Consider the following 18,106-nt stretch of genomic DNA (forward strand, 5'->3'; position numbering starts at 1 on the left):
GTTAGACAGAGTGACAGAGGGATGGGAACTACAAGAGCAAGTCGACAGGTGGTTAGTTTGAGATTAAGAAAGATGGAATGGCAGTAAGACCGAAGGGAAGGACAGCAAGGAGCAGCGAATAAACATGGTGGAACTGATGGGCTGAAATTTGTTTATTTCAATGCTAAGAGGACTATGGGTAAGGAGGATGAACTTAGCCTGAATGAGTATATAGAACTATGATGTTTTTGCCATTGCAGAGACCTGGTTGCATGAGGGACAAAACTGGCAACTCAGTCTTGCTGGTTTTCATTGTTTTAGACGTGAAAGAGAAGTGGGTAAAAGTTGTGGAAGGGTTGCATTACTGATATGGGAGAATGTCACAGCAGTACTCAGAGAGGACACACAGGCAACTTGGATAGAGCTCCAAAATTTTTTTGAAAAGATGGAATTACGCAAATGGAATTCCAACATAGCACACCCCCCCAATCACCATTAAGAGCTGGAGGTATGGATATGTAGATGTATTATGGAAAGATGCAGATATCATCGTAGGGGAATTTTAACTTCCCCAATATTGATTGGAGCTTCCTTAATAGTTTAGGCTTAGGTGAGGCAGAATTTTTCTAGTGTATCCAAGAGGAATTCTTGAAACAGTACAAGGGGAGTCCAATAGAGAAGAATACATACTGGACCTGATTCTAGGAAATAAGCCAGGCCATGTGACAAATCAGGTGGTGTGAGCATTTTTATGAACAGTGACCACAACTCATTATGTTTTAAGATAGTAAGGATAAAATCAGATCTTGCAGCAAGGCACTAAATTGAAGGGGAGCAAAATATGACAGGATAATTCGGGAGCTAAATGACATTAATTGGAAGCAGCTGTTGTCAATCGAGACCTCAGTTGTTTAAAGACTGGCTGATCACAGTTCAGGATTGGTGTGTTCGAATAAGGAGTAAAGATCAGGATGGTAAGGTAAGGGAATCTCAGATGACCTAAGAGGTCCTCATTTTAGTCAAAAAGGAAAAGGCAAGCATACAAAAGGTTTAGGTAGCAAGAATCAGCCTGAACTCTTGTAGACTGTGAAGACAGCAGGAAGTGATCAAGCAGGCCATTAGGAAAGCCAGAAGGAGCTTTCCATGAACTGTCCTTGGTGAGCAAGATCAAAGAGAACGCCAAGGCATTTTATACTTACATTAAAGAAAGTGGATACCTAAGGAGAAGGTACCAGGCAGACAAAGGAGGAAATTTGTACTTGGAGTCAAAGCAAGTGAATGAGGCACTAAATGAGTACTTTGTGTTGGTAATTACCAGTGAAAAAGATTTGGAGGATAGTGAAGGCAGAGAAGAGAATGCTGATATGCTGGGACATTTAGAGATTAAGAAGGAGATAGTGCTGAGTCTTAAAGTAGAAAATCCCCAGGACCTGATGACAGAAAACCTACAGCACAATCCAGGCCCTTTGGCCCACAATACTGTGCTGAACATGTACTTACATTAGAAATTACCTAGGATTACCCAGAGCCCTCTCCACGTTCCTATCCAGGAGTCTCTTAGAAGACCCTAACGTATCTGCCTCCACCACAGTCGCCGGCAGCTGATTAAACGCACTCACCACTCTCTGCATAAAAAAATTCACCCCTGACATCACCTCTGTACCTATTTCCAAGCACCTTAAAACTGTGCCCGCTCATGTTAGCCATTTCAGCCCTGGGAAAAAGCCTCTAACTATCCACATGATCAATGCCTCTCATCATCTTATACACCTCTATCAGGTCACCTCTCATCCTCTGTCGCTCCAAGGAGAAAAGGCCAAGTTCACTTAACCTATTCTCATAAGGCATGCTCCCCAATCCAGGCAACATCCTTGTAAATCTCCTCTGCACCCTTTCTATGTTTTCCACATCCTTCCTGTAGTGAGGCGACCAGAACTGAGCACAGTACTCCAAGTGGGGTCTGACTGGAGTCCCATACAGCTGTAACATTACCTCACGGCTCTTGAACTCAGTCCTACGGTTGATGAAGGCCAATGCACCGTATGGTTTCTTAACCGCAGAGTCAACCTGCACAACAGCTTTGAGTGGACTCTGACACCAAGATCCCTCTGATCCTCCACATTGTCAAGAGTCTTACCATTAATACTATATTCTGCCATCATATTTGACCTACCAAAATGAACCACTTCACACTTAACTGGGTTGAACTCCATCTGCCACTTCTCAGACCAGTTTTGCATCCTATCAATGTCCCACTGTAACCTCTGACAGACCTCCACACTATCCACAACACCCCCAACCTTTGTGTCATCAGCAAACTACTTCCTCATCCAGGTCATTTATAAAGATAATGAAGAGTAGGGGTCCCAGAACAGATCCCTGAGGCACACCACTGATGACCGACCTCCATGCAGAATATGACCCGTCTGCAACCACTCTTTGCCTTTGGTGGGCAAGCCAGTTCTGGATCCACAAAGCACATATCCCAAAATATTGAAAAAAGCAAGTGAGGCATGTAAGAGCAAGGAAGTCAGGCTGTTGCTATATAAAACTTCAGTCAGACCACACACGGAGCATTGTGTGCAGTTCTGGTTGCCCGTTTCAGGGAGGATCTGGAGGCAGTGAAGAGGGTGCTGTAGAGGCTTACGAGGCTGCCGCCTGGAACGGAGGGAATGAACCCTCAGGAAAGGGTGGACAAATTTGGGTTGCTCACTCTGTTACATTGGAGATGGAAGGAAGACCTGACTCCGGTTTTCGAAATTAATGAGAAGCTAAACCCCCACTATTTTTCCCTGGGGTAGAAATGTCATAAATCCGAGAACATGCTTTTAAGGTTAGAGTGGAGAATTTTAAAGGTGTCATGAGGGGCAGAGAGTGACTAGAATAGGTTTCTGAGGCTATTTGTGGAATCAGGCAGATTGGTAGAATTGAAAAGGCTTTTTGACAGACATAAATATGAATGGAATGTAGAGATATGCATGATAAACAAGAGGAAGACATTTAATATAAATTGACATCTGGATTCACAAAATATAATAGGCTGAATGGTTCGTCACTACTGTACTGTTCTATGTTCCAATACATGATCACATTTTAGTTATCTTAAATTGTGTCCTTGTGCCATATTGCCAAGTACTAAGTAAACATTTGTTTTTTTTCAGTTGCTTATAAACACCACAGTTTTTGCCAGAATGTCTCCCAACCAGAAAGCAATTTTAATAGATGAGCTTCAAAAACTGGAGTAAGTTTTATATATTTTTTTTATCGAAGAGTCTGAATAAAAGTACAGGTCATTCCATCATGATTTTAAGCGTAAGGTTTTTTGTTGGGAATGCATTGTAAGAGCATGCCCCATGGATTAATTTTAGGAAAATAATATTGAAAAATACTAGTCATCCTTTAAGTCAACATCAGCGCCTCAACGTGGAGGATGCAGGAATTTTAAAGCATTTGTTTGCTTCTTGCCTGTAATAAAATTTATTCATCTATTATTTGGATGTAGACTATCCATGTTTCAAAAATATTGGCTAATTACGACTTATTTTCTTTTGTAGATCTTATAAAAATAAGATCTTAATAACAATTCAACCAAATAATTCTTCTGATTTTTGTTTTCAGTTTTACTTCACAGTAAACTATACAATCACATGAAAGAAAAAATCTGCATCACAAAATCACAAGTTTCAGATATGAAATAATATTAATTGGATATTTGCTTATTAGTTCAGAATTAATCTACTGTTCACCCTACTTGTATTTAACAAATGCTTAAGTAATTGCAAAAGATTGAGTTCATCACTGAGTACATGGAAGTATACAGTATTACAATTTCAGCTCCATTTTGTGTAAGGTAGAATGTTACACCATCATATTTGTTTCTTGGATGTGTTTGCAGTAACCTGAGTGAATTCAGAATTTCCTTTTGAATTTTATTTCCACAACATATATGTGTAGCATTCACATTGTTGGAATTGGCCATCAATATTTAAATTTATACATTATAGTAGTGGTCGCCAACCTGACGATCGCGATCGACTAGTCGATCTTTGAGACTTTCCCAGTAGATCCCAAAAAAAAAATGAAAAATGAATACACAAATACTGTTGAGAGATTGTTTCTGGGTTGTGGGGTTTTAGTTCTGTTCTTTCTGCCCAGTGTGCAAGCGTGTAGCTCCACTGCAATACACAATGTAATTCAGTGGTCCCCAATCACCGGGCCGTGAGGAAACGATATGAGTCAGCTGCGGCTTTCCTCATTCCCTGTCACACCCACTGTTGAACTTGAACACACGTGAGGTCATCAGTCACCTAAACGCCATGATACCCTCGCGCCAGGGATCACTGGTTGGTCTCGGGTAACCGGCTGGCGGGAAGTGCCGTTGCTACTGGCCTGGAGCACGGACAGATGGTCGCCGCCTCTAAACCTGTTTAGCACACAGAATGTTCATGGGGAACCTGATGCTAAAATATTCTTAGACGACCTAAATTGGGCTCAGGGTTTCGTAAGCTACCTCGCTGCAATCTACTGAAACAAACTTTTGTTGGCCGATAGATCCTATTGGGGGGGGGGGGGGTCACGCGTCCTGTCACACTCCTTGCTCGGTCGGTCGCTCTCTCTGGATTGCGACCGCTGTGGCCCCGGTACAGGGAGCTCTGACCCTTCCCTTGTCCTCTCACCCCACCCACGACCAGCCGCACCTGGCCAAGGCGTCTGGCGGCAGGCAGGCAGGAGGCTGGAGTTCGGGCCCAGAGGCTGTCTAATGAGGCAATGAAGCCCTCAAAACTACTTCGGTACCCTGAGTCCAAGCATCCCGCACTTAAAGACAAACCCGTTGAGTTTTTTTCCGGCGGAAAAAACGTGAGTAAGCGGGATGGAGGTGCCGAGAGCCGCGAAAACAAAATTGCAGAATTGACTGGACATAAGGAATCTGCTTCAAGTATCGCTGTATTCCAGTCGTGTTTACCACCACCGCCAGCCGGTCCACAAGAATATTTTCAATATTAAACCAATCCACGGTGCAAAAAAGGGTGGGTACCGCTTGTGTTCATACATTATTTCTACTTCCGGGTTGTGGGGTTTTACTTCTGGTCGTTTCTGTCCCGGTGCGCATGCATGTGACTAATCGATCTGGCGTCGATCTTGCCTTTCACTAAGGCTGACGTAGGGGATCTTGGGCTTAAAAAGGTTGGTGACCACTACATTATAGAATCAGTGTACGTATTCAAACGACACATAGTAAATTTCAAAAGTTTGGTATCCAAGTGCATCCTTTTTGAATTATATCTAGAAAAGGATCATTCTACTGTGAATTATGATACTGATGGTGGAAGTGATTTGGCGCAAGTGACACATTTCACTGTTTTGATGTTACAAACGCAGCTAATCTTTCTTTATCTTTGATATGACTGATGCATTTGTTTTCCAGTTATTATGTAGGAATGTGTGGAGATGGTGCAAATGACTGTGGGGTAAGTTTGGCTGAAATTTTTAGTAGCAAATTCCATTTCACTTATGTATGTTAAAAATATTTTTCTTTGATACAAATGGAGCTAATAGATAATCTTATCATGTTGAAATCAAGGTATTTGTCTTGCATTTAAATACTAAACTTTAATGGTCCTTTTTTGGAGTTAATAAGAAAACAATATGAAATTATGCAAATAATAAATCTGTAAAATAATTTGTTATATTATAATACTATTTTTTACACTCCTTCCAGTAAGTTGGGGCATGCTCGGTTGTAGTGGCTTCTACAGGGTCAACCAAAGATGCTTCAAAAATGAAGTGAAATTGTGATAATTCCTTTAGTCACTCTGTTAATGTTTCTTGGTAAATTAAAACTAGGTCAGGAGACGGTTGTGAGTAGCCACATCATTTGAGGATTGGAAGTGGCTGGTTTAGATAGTGAAAACTACTGTGAACTGCCTAACATCTATACATAAGAAAGTGTGTCTGTCCGGAAAGGGAATACTGCATTCCTTATCAGGGGGATCTCCAGGAATGGAGCATATTCATTTGCCAGAGCTTGATTCAGAAATTGAACTGCTGAAAGGGACAAATGTACCAAAGGCACTAGAGCTGTTGCCAGTGATTCAGCTTTAATAATGGACCCTATACAATCAGAACAATGTAGGGTTGGATTGTTAATAGACTATTGAAAGGAGACCATGGTGATGAAAGAGATTATGCTCAATCAGAGCTGACAGTTAACAGGATTTCAATTTCGAACTTGGACGAGTTTTGGCTGAAGCAATTCAAGACAGATTTCCCCAAATGCAGTCAAGAGCAACAACCTGGTTTATCAAGAGAAAATCACAAGTTCATGGAGCTAGTGGCAAACTCTGCAAAACAGGTGGATGGCCGCCACCAGATCAGTTTACCTCTGAGAAAGAAGGATGTTAATGTGCCTGATCAAGTCAAGTCAACTTTTATGTCATAGTAAAAATGAGACAATGTTTTTCAGGACCATGGTGTTACATGACACAGTACAAAAACTAGACTGAACTACGTAATAAAAAAAAAACAGAGAAAGCTACACTAGACTACAGACCTACACTGGACTGCATAAAGTGCACAAAAACAGTGCAGGCATTACAATAAATAATAAACAGGACAGTAGGGCAAAGTGTCAGTCCAGGCTTCGGGTATTGAGGAGTCTGATGGCTTGGGAGAAGAAACTGTTACATAGTCTGGTCGTGAGATCCCAAATGCTTCGGAGCCTTTTCCCAGACGGCAGGAGGGAGAAGAGATTGTATGAGGGGTGCATGAGATCCTTCATAATTCTGTTCCCTTTGCGGATGAAGAGTGTAGTGTAAATGTCCGTGATGGCAGGAAGAGAAAGCCCGATGATCTTCTCAGCTGACCTCACTATCCGCTGCAGGGTCTTGGGATCCAAGATGGTGCAATTACTGAACCAGGCAGTGATGCAGCTGCTCAGGATGCTCTCAATACAACCCCAGTAGAATGTGATGAGGATGGGGGGGTGGGAGATGGACTTTCCTCAGCCTTCACAGAAAGTAGAGATGCTGCTGGGCTTCCTTTGCTGTGGAGATATAATAGCAGTGTGCTCTGAATCAAAGAAGAGGTTTGAGACCATGTTTCATTTCAAACTGGCTACGCAGCTTTCATGAAAAATGTCATCTTCAAAGGTTATGTCAAAAATGTGCCGGCAGAATGTCTGGAATGTGATGATGGGGAAATCGGGTATATTCCACATCGTGGTGTTCGTCACCATCAGAAAAGGAAAACTTTGTGTTGTATTTAACTGTGGAGTGGTTTTTCATGGAATATCATTTAATGATTAGTTGTTACAGGGACCAGATCTTACTAGTTCATTGATTGGAGTCATAACCAGATTCAGAAAAGAACCAGTGGTGATTAGGGCAGATATTGAATCAGCATTTCATCAGGTGTACCATCAAAAGATGCCAAGCTGCTCAGGTCTCTTTGGTGGCCTGATGATGACCTCAGGCAAGGTATGATGGACTTTAGAATGGTGGTGCATCCCTTTGGTGCAACTTTATCACTGAGTTGTGCCAAGTTCACTCTTTGGAAATGTGCAGAAGAACAGTTCAGCAATGAGATGGTAGATAAGCTTTTGCATTGCTTCTATGTTGATGACTGCTTGATATCAGTGTCCTCTCAGGAAGAAGTGGTGTCTCTCTATCATGACCTCAAATTCCTTTGTTCTAAAGGTGGTCTTCATCTCAGCAACATACGTAGTGTGGTATCTGTAATACTAGAAGAGCAAAGAGTGAAAGACCTGAAGGATTTGGATCTGCATCAAGATATTTCTTTGGTGGGGAGAGTACTAGGTGTACAATGATGTATTCAGTCTGCTACCTGCAAGTGTAAGATCATGATCCAAGGTAGACCACTTATACTGGAAAGGGGATCCTCTCTACAGTTAGCTCCATCTATGATCCCTCAGGAATTTTGAATCTGGTGGTGTTTTCTGCTAAAAAGATCCTTCAAACCCTTTGTAAGAAAGGGCTTGGCTGGGATGATGCTATACCAGCATCAGTTGCTCATGAGTAGACAAGTTGGTTGGAAGAACTTTGCCAATTGGAAGACTTCAAGATGTTTGAAACCCTTGGATTCTGGAGAAATTACTGTTGCACAGTCACACTGTTTTACAGATGCAAGTGAAGATGGCTATGGAGCAGTGACCTTCCTATTGTTACACTATACATGATCACAGGTGCATGGTGCTTTTATCATGGGAAGATCTAGGGTAGCTCCATTGGAATTGGTTTCTATCCTTCATACGGATCTCATTGCTGCTATGATGGCAAGTTATGTGGACACATTGTGGAGGAAGGAGTTGCATATTCAGCTTCAGGGATCGGTTGTTTTAGGACTGATAGTACTTCTGTGCTGAAGTATATCAAACATGAAATTTCCAGGTTCAGAATCTTCGTTGCTAATAGAGTTTCAGAAATTCTTAAAGTCTCACAGGTATCTCAGTGGAGGTATGTAAGCAGATGTGGGCTCTAGATGGTTGAAGATGAAGGTTTTTTTGAAGAATAAGAGTTGGGTGTCAAGACCTCAGTATCATCTTCAGCCTGAAAGCAAATGGCCTATGAATCCAGATTGTTCTGGACAACTTCTGCTAGATGATCCAGAAGTCAAGGGGATTGCTACAGTGAATGCTGTGCAGATTGAAGAAGAGTTGGATATGTTAACGTGTATAATTAATCACTTCTCATCTTGGACCCATTTGAGGAAGACAGTGGCCTGGATTCTTAGATTTAAGAACCTGCTCTTATTTCTTAGTAGAAAAAGGAAGCAATCAAATATTGTTTACTCTCAGTCTGACTTGGGGAGAGAGATGGAGAAGACCAAAGTTCAGATTGGCCAAGATTGTCTCTCAGTGGAGGAGCTCAGAAAGGTTGATATGGAGATTAATAAAAACACAAAATGCTGGCAGAACTCAGCAGGCCAGACAGCATCTATGGGAGGAGGTAGTGTTGGCAGTTTGGGCTGAAACCCTGGCCTGCTGAGTTCTGCCAGCATTTTGTGTTTTTATTTATTTCCAGCATCTGCAGATTCACTCGTGTTGCCTTTGATATGGAGATTGTTGGTTTTTGTCAAAGAAAGAGATTTACAGATGAATTCTCAAGTTTGCAAAGGGGAGAAAGTGTGAAAAGTAAAAAATCACATTTTCAAGCTTTATCCGGTATTTGCAGATAGTGCTTTGAGAGTTGGTAGACAACTTAGTAGGGCAGCCATGCCTGAAGAGTCAAAACATCCTGTTATACTGGTGAATGATCGTCATATCTCAGAGCTCATTCTGAGGCATACGCAGCAAAAAGTGAGACAGGGTGGCCGTGACCTCATGCTATCCAGGTTATGGCAAAAATATTGGATTCCTAGTGCTAGTACAGCTATAAGGAGAATCCTGTCTAAGTGTGTTATTTGTTGATTGCTGCACACTGCTTCAGGATGTCAGTGCATAGTGGATCTACCTCTGGACAAGGTCTGTATAGATGAACCTCAGTTCACATGTGTAGGAGTAGTCTACAAGGGGTGATTGATAAGATTGTGGCCTAAGGTAGAAGGAATCAATTTTAGAAAACCTAGCACATTTATTTTACAACATAGTCCCCTCCTACATTTACACACTTAGTCCAGCGGTCCTGGAGCATACGAATCCTACTTTGTAGAAGTCAGTGTCTTGGAACACCAGAAGTGTCCACAGAAGGGGTGATAAGTTTGTGGTCTAAAGTAGAAGAAAATGAGTTATACACCTCTCCTTACATGCACATGCAGTTCAACTCTTTGAGTGATTATGCAGAAAGGTTGAAATTAATAACTCATCTCCTTCTACCAATGACACCTGTTAAACTCACCTCAACATGTCTTTTACAGTCATTTAATCCCCCCCCTCCCCCCGCCATGGGTAATAGAAAAGTCACTGTTGCAGACAGTGCAGCGAGCAACACTGTCATTATTTTTGACCCCTATTAGGCAGGGGTACACTTTAGTGTTGTCTGGGGTGAAGTATGTTTTATATATTTTTTTTGGAACAGATTGCCATGGCACAGCAGGACACTAAACTGAACTGATAGACAATGAGAGAGGTCGATTGTAAAGCCCGCCCACAGAGAAAACTGATAGCTCTACTTAGCACGAAGAGAGACCAATCAGGATGCTCCCTCTTGCTCTCGCTCTCCCTCTTCCTCTCCCTCTCGCTCTCAAAAAAATCAATTTCCGGGATATTGTATATAACTTGCGGGCATCAGAGAACCACTATCAATGTGCAGGAGACTCCCGGAACTTCTGGGAGAGGTGGGGTGTCTGCAATTCTTCTTAACCTATTCCTACTTCTCACAATGGCATGCAGTAGTCTTGGGTTACCATTGATCTAGGCACTACCTTGTTCATTTTTGTCTGCCGTGATGCACATGAACACCCCTTTAAGCCCCTTTACGATGGCCCCTTCTATGTTTTGGAATAGGACAGAAAACCCTTTGTTGTAGATAGGAAGGGTAAACATGAATGTATTTACCTTAAACTGGCCCACCAGGATGGTCCCACTACCATTCCCCTGCAACGCAACATGACCATGTGCACATGACCTGGACAAGGCAGAGGCACCGACTGTTACTCCAATCAAGGCACAGATGACCCAAGCTGGGCAGATCGTATGAGCTCCAGACAGACTCAAGCTGCCAGTTTTGGTGAATTCTGGGGTGGAGGCTGTGTAGGGTAATGTAATGGGTGACAGATGACACATATTGTTCATAATAGAAACTGTTCTACATAATACATGAACACTGTCATTGAGTTCACTTTAAGAGACAGCATCTGACGTAATGATGTCAGTGTAAGATGACTGCTTTTGGTTTGCAATAGAAGTAAAGGACTATGGCTTTGTCAAGCACACAAAATGATTCTTGCATCTTTTATTTACAAGATCCTACACCATTATCTGACAGCTGGCATTTTCAGTACTTGAATGTGTTGTAACAAAACACAGGAGAGTTGCTTCTAGCTCCAGAAAGATATTGCAGACCATCTCTTCCTCATCCATCCATTTCCCAACCAGAACCGAATTGCAGGCAGTCTTAGCTCTGGAATTGGCCAGGATATAGATATGCCTGACCTCCAATAGATTTTAGACCTACTTTCAAATGTGCTTAATTTAAATATATTTAATTCAAACATAGCTTGGTATTGAATTTTTGTGAAGTAACAGAGTGGTGGGAACCTCTTGTTCTGTTTTGGTTACATCTTCAGCTTCTAAGACATTGCTAGATAGAGATGGAAATTCTTGGAAATATCCAACAGTATTTGTGGTGAGAGAAACAGTGTTAATGTTCCAGACAGGTAACTGAAAACGGAAAGAAATGCTTCTGAATATGTGATTCCACTGTTTATTGTAGTTTATTTGTAGGCTTGTAGTTTTAAAAAAAGAATGGAATTACTAAAAGCATGATCTACTTTGCATTAAATAAAATATTTTATATTTCTAGGCTTTAAAGACAGCTCATGCAGGAATCTCGCTATCGAAGCATGTAGCCTCTATAGCTTCACCATTCACTTCAAAAATAACCAACATCGAGTGCATTCCACACCTTATCAAGTAAGTCAACTCGACAACAATTGTGTGAATTCTTGTTTTGACCACAATCATGTTATTGTGTACTGTACTTAATAATCTTACTGGCAGAATAAATAATTAAGTTGAATCCAAGTATTAGAGATGAACATTTAATGCTGACCTTCCTAAACACACTCATATCCTGGAACTGAAATACCACTAACAGCACATCAAAAAGAATGAATATTGGACAAGATGTTCCTCAGTTAACAGCACTTTGAAACATTGATGAAACTGCTGTGACACATTTAATATAGGAAACGATTGAATCAGAATCAGGTATAATATCACCTGCATATATTGTGAAATTAGTTGTCTTTGCAGCAGCAGTACAATTCAGTACATAATATTAAACAAAAACTGAATGACAGCAAGTATATAAATTAAATAAGTCATGCAAAAATAGAAACAAAACTGTAGTGACGTAGTGTTCATGGTTTCAATGTCCATTCAGAAATTGGATGGCAGGAGGGAAGAAGCTGTTTCTGAATCGATGAGTGTGTGCCTTCAAGCTTCTGTACCTCCTCCCTGATGAGAACAAGACATGATCTGGGTGATGGGGATCCTTAATGATGTATGCTGAATTTTTGAGGCATCGCTCCTTGAAGTGGCTAGTGCCCATGATGGAGCTGACTAATTTTACCACTCTCTGCAGGATACTTTGATTCTGTGTAGCACCTTCCGCCCTGCAATACCAGACAATGATGCAACCAGTTAGACTGCTGTCCATAGTGCCAGTGTCTGGTGACATACCAAATCTCCACAAAGTCCTGCTGAAATATAGCAGATGTTGCGCCTTCTTTGTAGATACTTCGATGTGTTGGATCCAGGTTGGATCCTCGGAGATATTGACACCCAGAAACTTGAAGTTGCTCACTTTCTCCATCTCTGATCCCTCTGAAGACCGGTGTGTGTTCCCTCATCTTGCCCTTCCTGAAGTCCACAATCAGTTCTTTGGTCTTACGGATGTTGAGAGCAAGATTGTCACTGCAGCACCACTCAACTAGATGGTATATCTCGCCCCTGTACGCCCTCTCAACACCATCTGAAATTCTGCCAACAACAGTTGTAACAGCAGCAAATTTATAGATGGCATTTGAACTGTGCCTAGCCGCACAGTCATGGGTGTAGAGAGAGTAGAGCGGTGGGTTAAACACACATCTCCAAGGTGCGTCAGTGTTCATTGCCAGCAAGGTGGAGGTTTTATTTCCGATCTACACAGGCTATGGTGTTCCAGGATGAGGTTCCAGTTGCAGAGGGAGGTACAGAGGCTTAGGTTCTGGAGCTTTCCAATCAGGACTGTAAGAATGATTGTGTTAAACACTGAGCATAGTCAGTAAACGGCATCCAGATATAGAAAGTTCTATTGTCCAGGTGACCCAATGTCACGTGAAGAGCCAATGAGATCGCATCCCCCATAGACTGATTGTGGCGATAGGCAAGTTGCATTGAGCCCAGCTCCTTGCTGAGACAGGAGGTAATTCTAGCTATAACCAACTTCTCAAAGCACTTCATCACCACAGAGTGAATGCTTAGAGACTTGCTATCTGGTCTTTCACTGTGAAGCTTTTCAAAATACTCCATAAACAAGAAACATTTTATTTGTGCTGCTTTGATAGTGAGGTGTTAATCTGCATATCGTCATCAGGGGATCCCATAGTGATTACTATTCTTCTCCATTGCTTTTTTTTACCTTATTCTAACTCAGTGTACTCAATATACTATGTAATGATTTGACCTGTATCAATAGAACACAAGACAGGCTTTTCACTGTATCTTGGTACATGTGACAATATCAGTACATATATTCTGTGAGTTCACCCTCTGCAATTTGTAGTCAGATTGAAAAATCTCCATTGAGACATGTAGTCTAAATTAAAAACTGTAAATTTGCAATAGCTGAATTAATGTATAGAAACAGAAATATTGTTAAAAAAGACAGTGGTTGAAAGAAAATGAAAAGAGACTGAAATAGACAAATAAAACTCAACTTTTGAATGTACCTTCAGTAATAATTAATATCCATACGAACAAAACTTCATAACTGAAAAAATAAAGCTGGCAGGGCTTTTACTTCATGACAACATTGAATCACAGTGGATTTAATTTGGCTTTTTTTCACTGATCAACAGAAAAAGACTCTTTCATGTCAAAGTGAAAACAGATCTCTACAAAATGATCTAAATTAATTACAAGTATAAAACAGAAAATAATTGAAAGCATAAATATTCACCTCCTTTAATATGACACACCAAATCATCACTGTTGCAGCCAGTTGGTTGCATAAGTCACAATATTAGTTAAATGGAGATCACCTGAATGCAGCCAAGGCATTTCAATTGATTGTAGTAAAAATACACCTGTATCTGCAAGGTCCAACTGCTGGTGAGTCAGTATCCTGGCAAAAACTACACAACGAAGACAAAACAACACTTCAGGCAACTTCATGGAAAGGTCATTGAAAAGCACAAGTCAGGAGATGGATACAAGAAAATTTCCAAGACTCTGAATATCCCTTAGAGTCCAGTTAAGGAATGGAATGGAAAGAATATGGCGCAGCTGTAAATCTGCCTAGAGCACGCTGTCCTCAAAAACTGATCACCAAGAGACTTATGACAACTCTGGAGGAGCTACAAGCTTCAGTGGCTGGGATGGGAGAGACTGCACATACAACTGTTGCCCGGGTGCTTCACCGTTTGCAGCTTTGTGGGAGAAAGTAAAAAGTAAGCCACTGTTGAAAAACAACTGACATGATATCGCAGCTAGAGTTTGCCAGAGGCATATGGGAGACTCTGAAGGCAGCTGGAAGAAGGTTCTATGGTCTGATGAAACCAAAATTGAGTTTTTGGCAGTCAGACTAAATGCTATGTTTGGAGTAAGCCAAACACTGCACATCATCAAAAACACACCTTCCCTACCATGGAGCATGGTGGTGGCTGCATCATGTTGCGGGAATGCTTCACTGCAGCAAGCCCTGGAAAGCTTATGAAGGTAGAGGGTAAAATGAATGCAGCAAAATACAGGGAAAACCTGATGTAGTCTGCAAGAGAACTGTGACTTGGGAGAAGATTTTGAATTGAATTGACCTTATTTCTTACATCCTTCACATACATGACGAGTAAAATTCTTTACATTATGTCTCCTTCTAAATGTGCAACGTGCAATTTATAGTAATTTGTAATAAATAGTATGTATAACAGGATAGTCAATATAGCAAAGAAATACAATTGTATCAGCTTGAATTAAGCAGTCTGATGGTCTGGTGGAAGAAGCTGTCCTGGAGCCTGTTGGTCCTGGCTTTTATGCTGCGGTACCATTTCTTGGATAGTATCAGCTGGAACAGTTTGTGGTTGGGGTGACTCGGGTCTCCAATGATCTTTAGGGCCCTTTTTTACACACCCTTTTCTGTAGATGTCCTGAATAGTGGGATGTTCACATCTATAGATGCACTGGGCTGTCCGCACCACTCTCAGCTGAGTCCTGCGATTGAGGGAATGTGATAAACTACATATACCTGTCTGGACATGCCACCCCCCCCCCCCTGCTGACTGCTTCTGTGGCTCCTTCCACAGACCCCTGTATAAAGGCGATTGGGGCACTGCTCCTCCCTCAGTCTTCGACATGGTCGTGTTCCCTTTTTCGCTGTTAATAAAAGCCTATCATTCACTTCCAGTCTCCTAGAGTTATTGATGGTGCATCATGGAAGTACAGTTCCCATACCAGGCAGTGATGCAGCCAGTCAGGATGCTCTCAGTTGTGCCCCTGTAGAAAGTCCTTAGGATTTTGCCAAACTTCTTCAGTGGTCTGAGGTGAAAGAGGTGCTGTTGTGCCTTTTTCACCAGACGGCTGGTATGTACAGACCACGTGAGATCCTCGGTGATGTGTATGCCGAGGAACTTAAAGCTGTTTGCCCTCTCAACCCCCGATCCATTGATGTCAATAGGGGCTAGTCTGCCTCCATTCCTCCTGTAATCCACAACCAGCTCCTTTGTTTTTGCAACGTTGAAGGAAAGGTTTTCTTGATGCCACTATGTCAGGGTGATGACTTCTTCTCTGTAGGCTGCCACATTATTATTTGAGATTAGGCCAATCAACGTAGTATTGTCAGTAAACTTAATTAGCAGATTGGAGCTGTGGGTGGCGACACTGTCATGGGTATGAATGCTGAGCTGTAGTCCAAGAACAGCATTCTCACATAAGCATATTTTTTCTCCAGATGTGTAAGGACAGTGTGTTGAGCCGTGGTTATTGTGTCATTGTGGATCAGTTGTGTCAGTAGGCGAATTGTAGGCGGTCCAGTGTGGGTGGTAGCATGCTGCAGATGTAATCCTTGACCAGCCTCTCAAAGCACTTGATGATTATTATTATTGAGGTGAGCGCGACAAGACACCAGTCGTTCAGACATGTTACCTTGGTCTTTAGAGGTACAGGAACAATGGTGGACGTTTTGAAGCAGGAGGGTACTTTGCACTGGGAGAGGGAGAGATTAAAAATGTCTGTAAACACACCTGTCAGTTGTGCTATGCACATTCTGAGGACCCGGCCTGGGATGGCATCCGTTCCCACAGCCTTGCGACTGTCCACTCGTTGGACTGTCTCAGCCTCGGAAATGACTATGCTGCAGGGCACTTCAGCAGCTCTCCTCAGGGTCTCAGTGTTGACGACATCAATCCGAGTGAAAAAAAGATTTAACTCATCTGGAAGAGAGGCAGCGATGTTGGCAGCACCACTGCGCTTAGCTTTGGAGTCTGCGATGGTGTGCAGACCTTGTCATAAGCTGTGTGTGTTGTTGGTGGAGTGTTGTGTCTGGATCTTGTCCCTGTATTGTCATTTTGCTGCATTGACGACTTTATGTAAATTTGTTTTCCAGCAAGACAGTGACCCCAAGCATAAAGCCAAAGCTATACAGGAATGGTTTAAAAACAACAAAGTTAATGTCCTGGAATGGCCAAGTCAGAGTCCAGACCTCAATTTAATTGAGTATTTATGGCTGGACTTGGGAAAAGGCTGATCCCCTTACAATCTGACAGAGCTCAAGCAATTTTGTAAGGAAGAATGGAGGAAAATTGCAGTGTCCAGATGTGCAAAGCTGGTAGAGACCTATCCACACAGACCCAAGGCTGTAATTGATGCTGAAGGTGCATCTGCTAAATACTGAAGAGGATGAGTAATTATGCAATGAATTATTTTGTGTTTAACAATTATTGTAAATTTAAACCAATTTATGGATTTTTTTTCACTTTGACACCAAAGTTTTTTCTGTTGATCAATGTAAAAAAAAAGCCAAATGAAGTTTCACAGTGGGTGAAATCACTGGAGGGGGCAGCCCACAAGAGCTGCCACACATTCCAGCGTCAATATAGAATGTCCGCCATGCTTGGCAGAACAACAACAAAACAAGCCCGTACCTCCCTCCGTCCGTCCCACCCATCCGTCCCCATACAGTCATTTAACACGAGGAGCCATCCTTGGCCTCCAGCTGCCAGCGGACTTGTGCCTTTGCAGATGTTTCACCTTTGACCTCCCCAGCATACTTGCAGAGGTTTGCAGACTCAACGTTCCAGCCGTCAGACCTCGGCCTCTGGACTTTGATTGAATTTCATGGTTCACTTGGGATTTCCAGTCGAACTTTGGGCTTCGATCTTCATTATCGACCCAAGACTCACTGATGATGATGAATGAGGACCCAAACTCTTGGCCTTGACACTGGACACTCCAGTGGTGGGACCCAAACACTGGGCCTTGAACTCTGGTCCTGCTGAATCATGTATCTTGAGGGCTGGGGCTGGGGGGGGGTCAATCATCGCTCGTGCCTGCTGCACGCATATACCAAGATGATGCGATATTGCTTGTTGTGCTGTTTTTCAGATATGAAGCCAAGCTGCAATCTGCTTTCTCAGGTGAACATAAGAGATGACACTAGAGTATTTTGTAAATCAAAGGGGATATATTCTCTGTATGTTGACCAATACTTATCTCTTTATTAATGTCAGTTGTTTGTGAGAAAAGTTGACCAACAAAGAAAAGTTGGTCACAGCATTTCTTTCATGACAGTAATTGAACTTCTAAAGTAATTGTTGGCTAGAAACATTCTGGAACATCTCAGTTTTTCAAAATAAGCTATGTGTAATGCAAGTCTTCCTGTTTTTTTTTCTGTTTAGTAAATAAGTGGAGCATTTGCCCTGCATATGTCTCTGTATCAGTGTAGTAAAATTGTGTTGGAGCAGGGCAGTACAGAAAGCAACTGCCTGAATATTGTGCTTAACTGGTGACACAATTTAATCATTAATACTAACCTCTGATTGAAGAATACATCTCACGATGCTCTGAACACATCGTCAGTGATGTAACCTGTGGTCATCGTGTGATTCCAGTCTTTTAACATCAGACACCCTCACCCAAATGACCCAGGCATGATAGATAAAGGCACAACTTGTGTTTGGGTAGCTTGTGCTGCGGATCCCCATGACCTGCTCTCTTCAATCAGAGCCATCTTGAGGCTTTCGCTGCAGCCTCTGTGAT

The 18,106-nt window shown here is 42.1% G+C and overlaps 1 protein-coding gene across 1 annotated transcript in view; it reads left to right on the forward strand.

Annotated features, from left to right (window-relative positions):
• atp13a3 (ATPase 13A3) overlaps positions 1-18,106 on the forward strand; it is an 85,606-nt gene that overhangs the window by 38,037 nt on the left and 29,463 nt on the right. Inside the window, exons 20-22 of the mRNA XM_059986907.1 lie at positions 3,141-3,220; positions 5,405-5,447; positions 11,457-11,566. Coding sequence (XP_059842890.1) covers positions 3,141-3,220; positions 5,405-5,447; positions 11,457-11,566 — 233 coding nt within the window. The remainder of the gene's footprint in view (positions 1-3,140; positions 3,221-5,404; positions 5,448-11,456; positions 11,567-18,106) is intronic.

This window comes from Hypanus sabinus, chromosome 2 (genome assembly GCF_030144855.1).
Source record: "Hypanus sabinus isolate sHypSab1 chromosome 2, sHypSab1.hap1, whole genome shotgun sequence".
NCBI classification, from domain to species: Eukaryota; Metazoa; Chordata; class Chondrichthyes; order Myliobatiformes; family Dasyatidae; genus Hypanus; species Hypanus sabinus.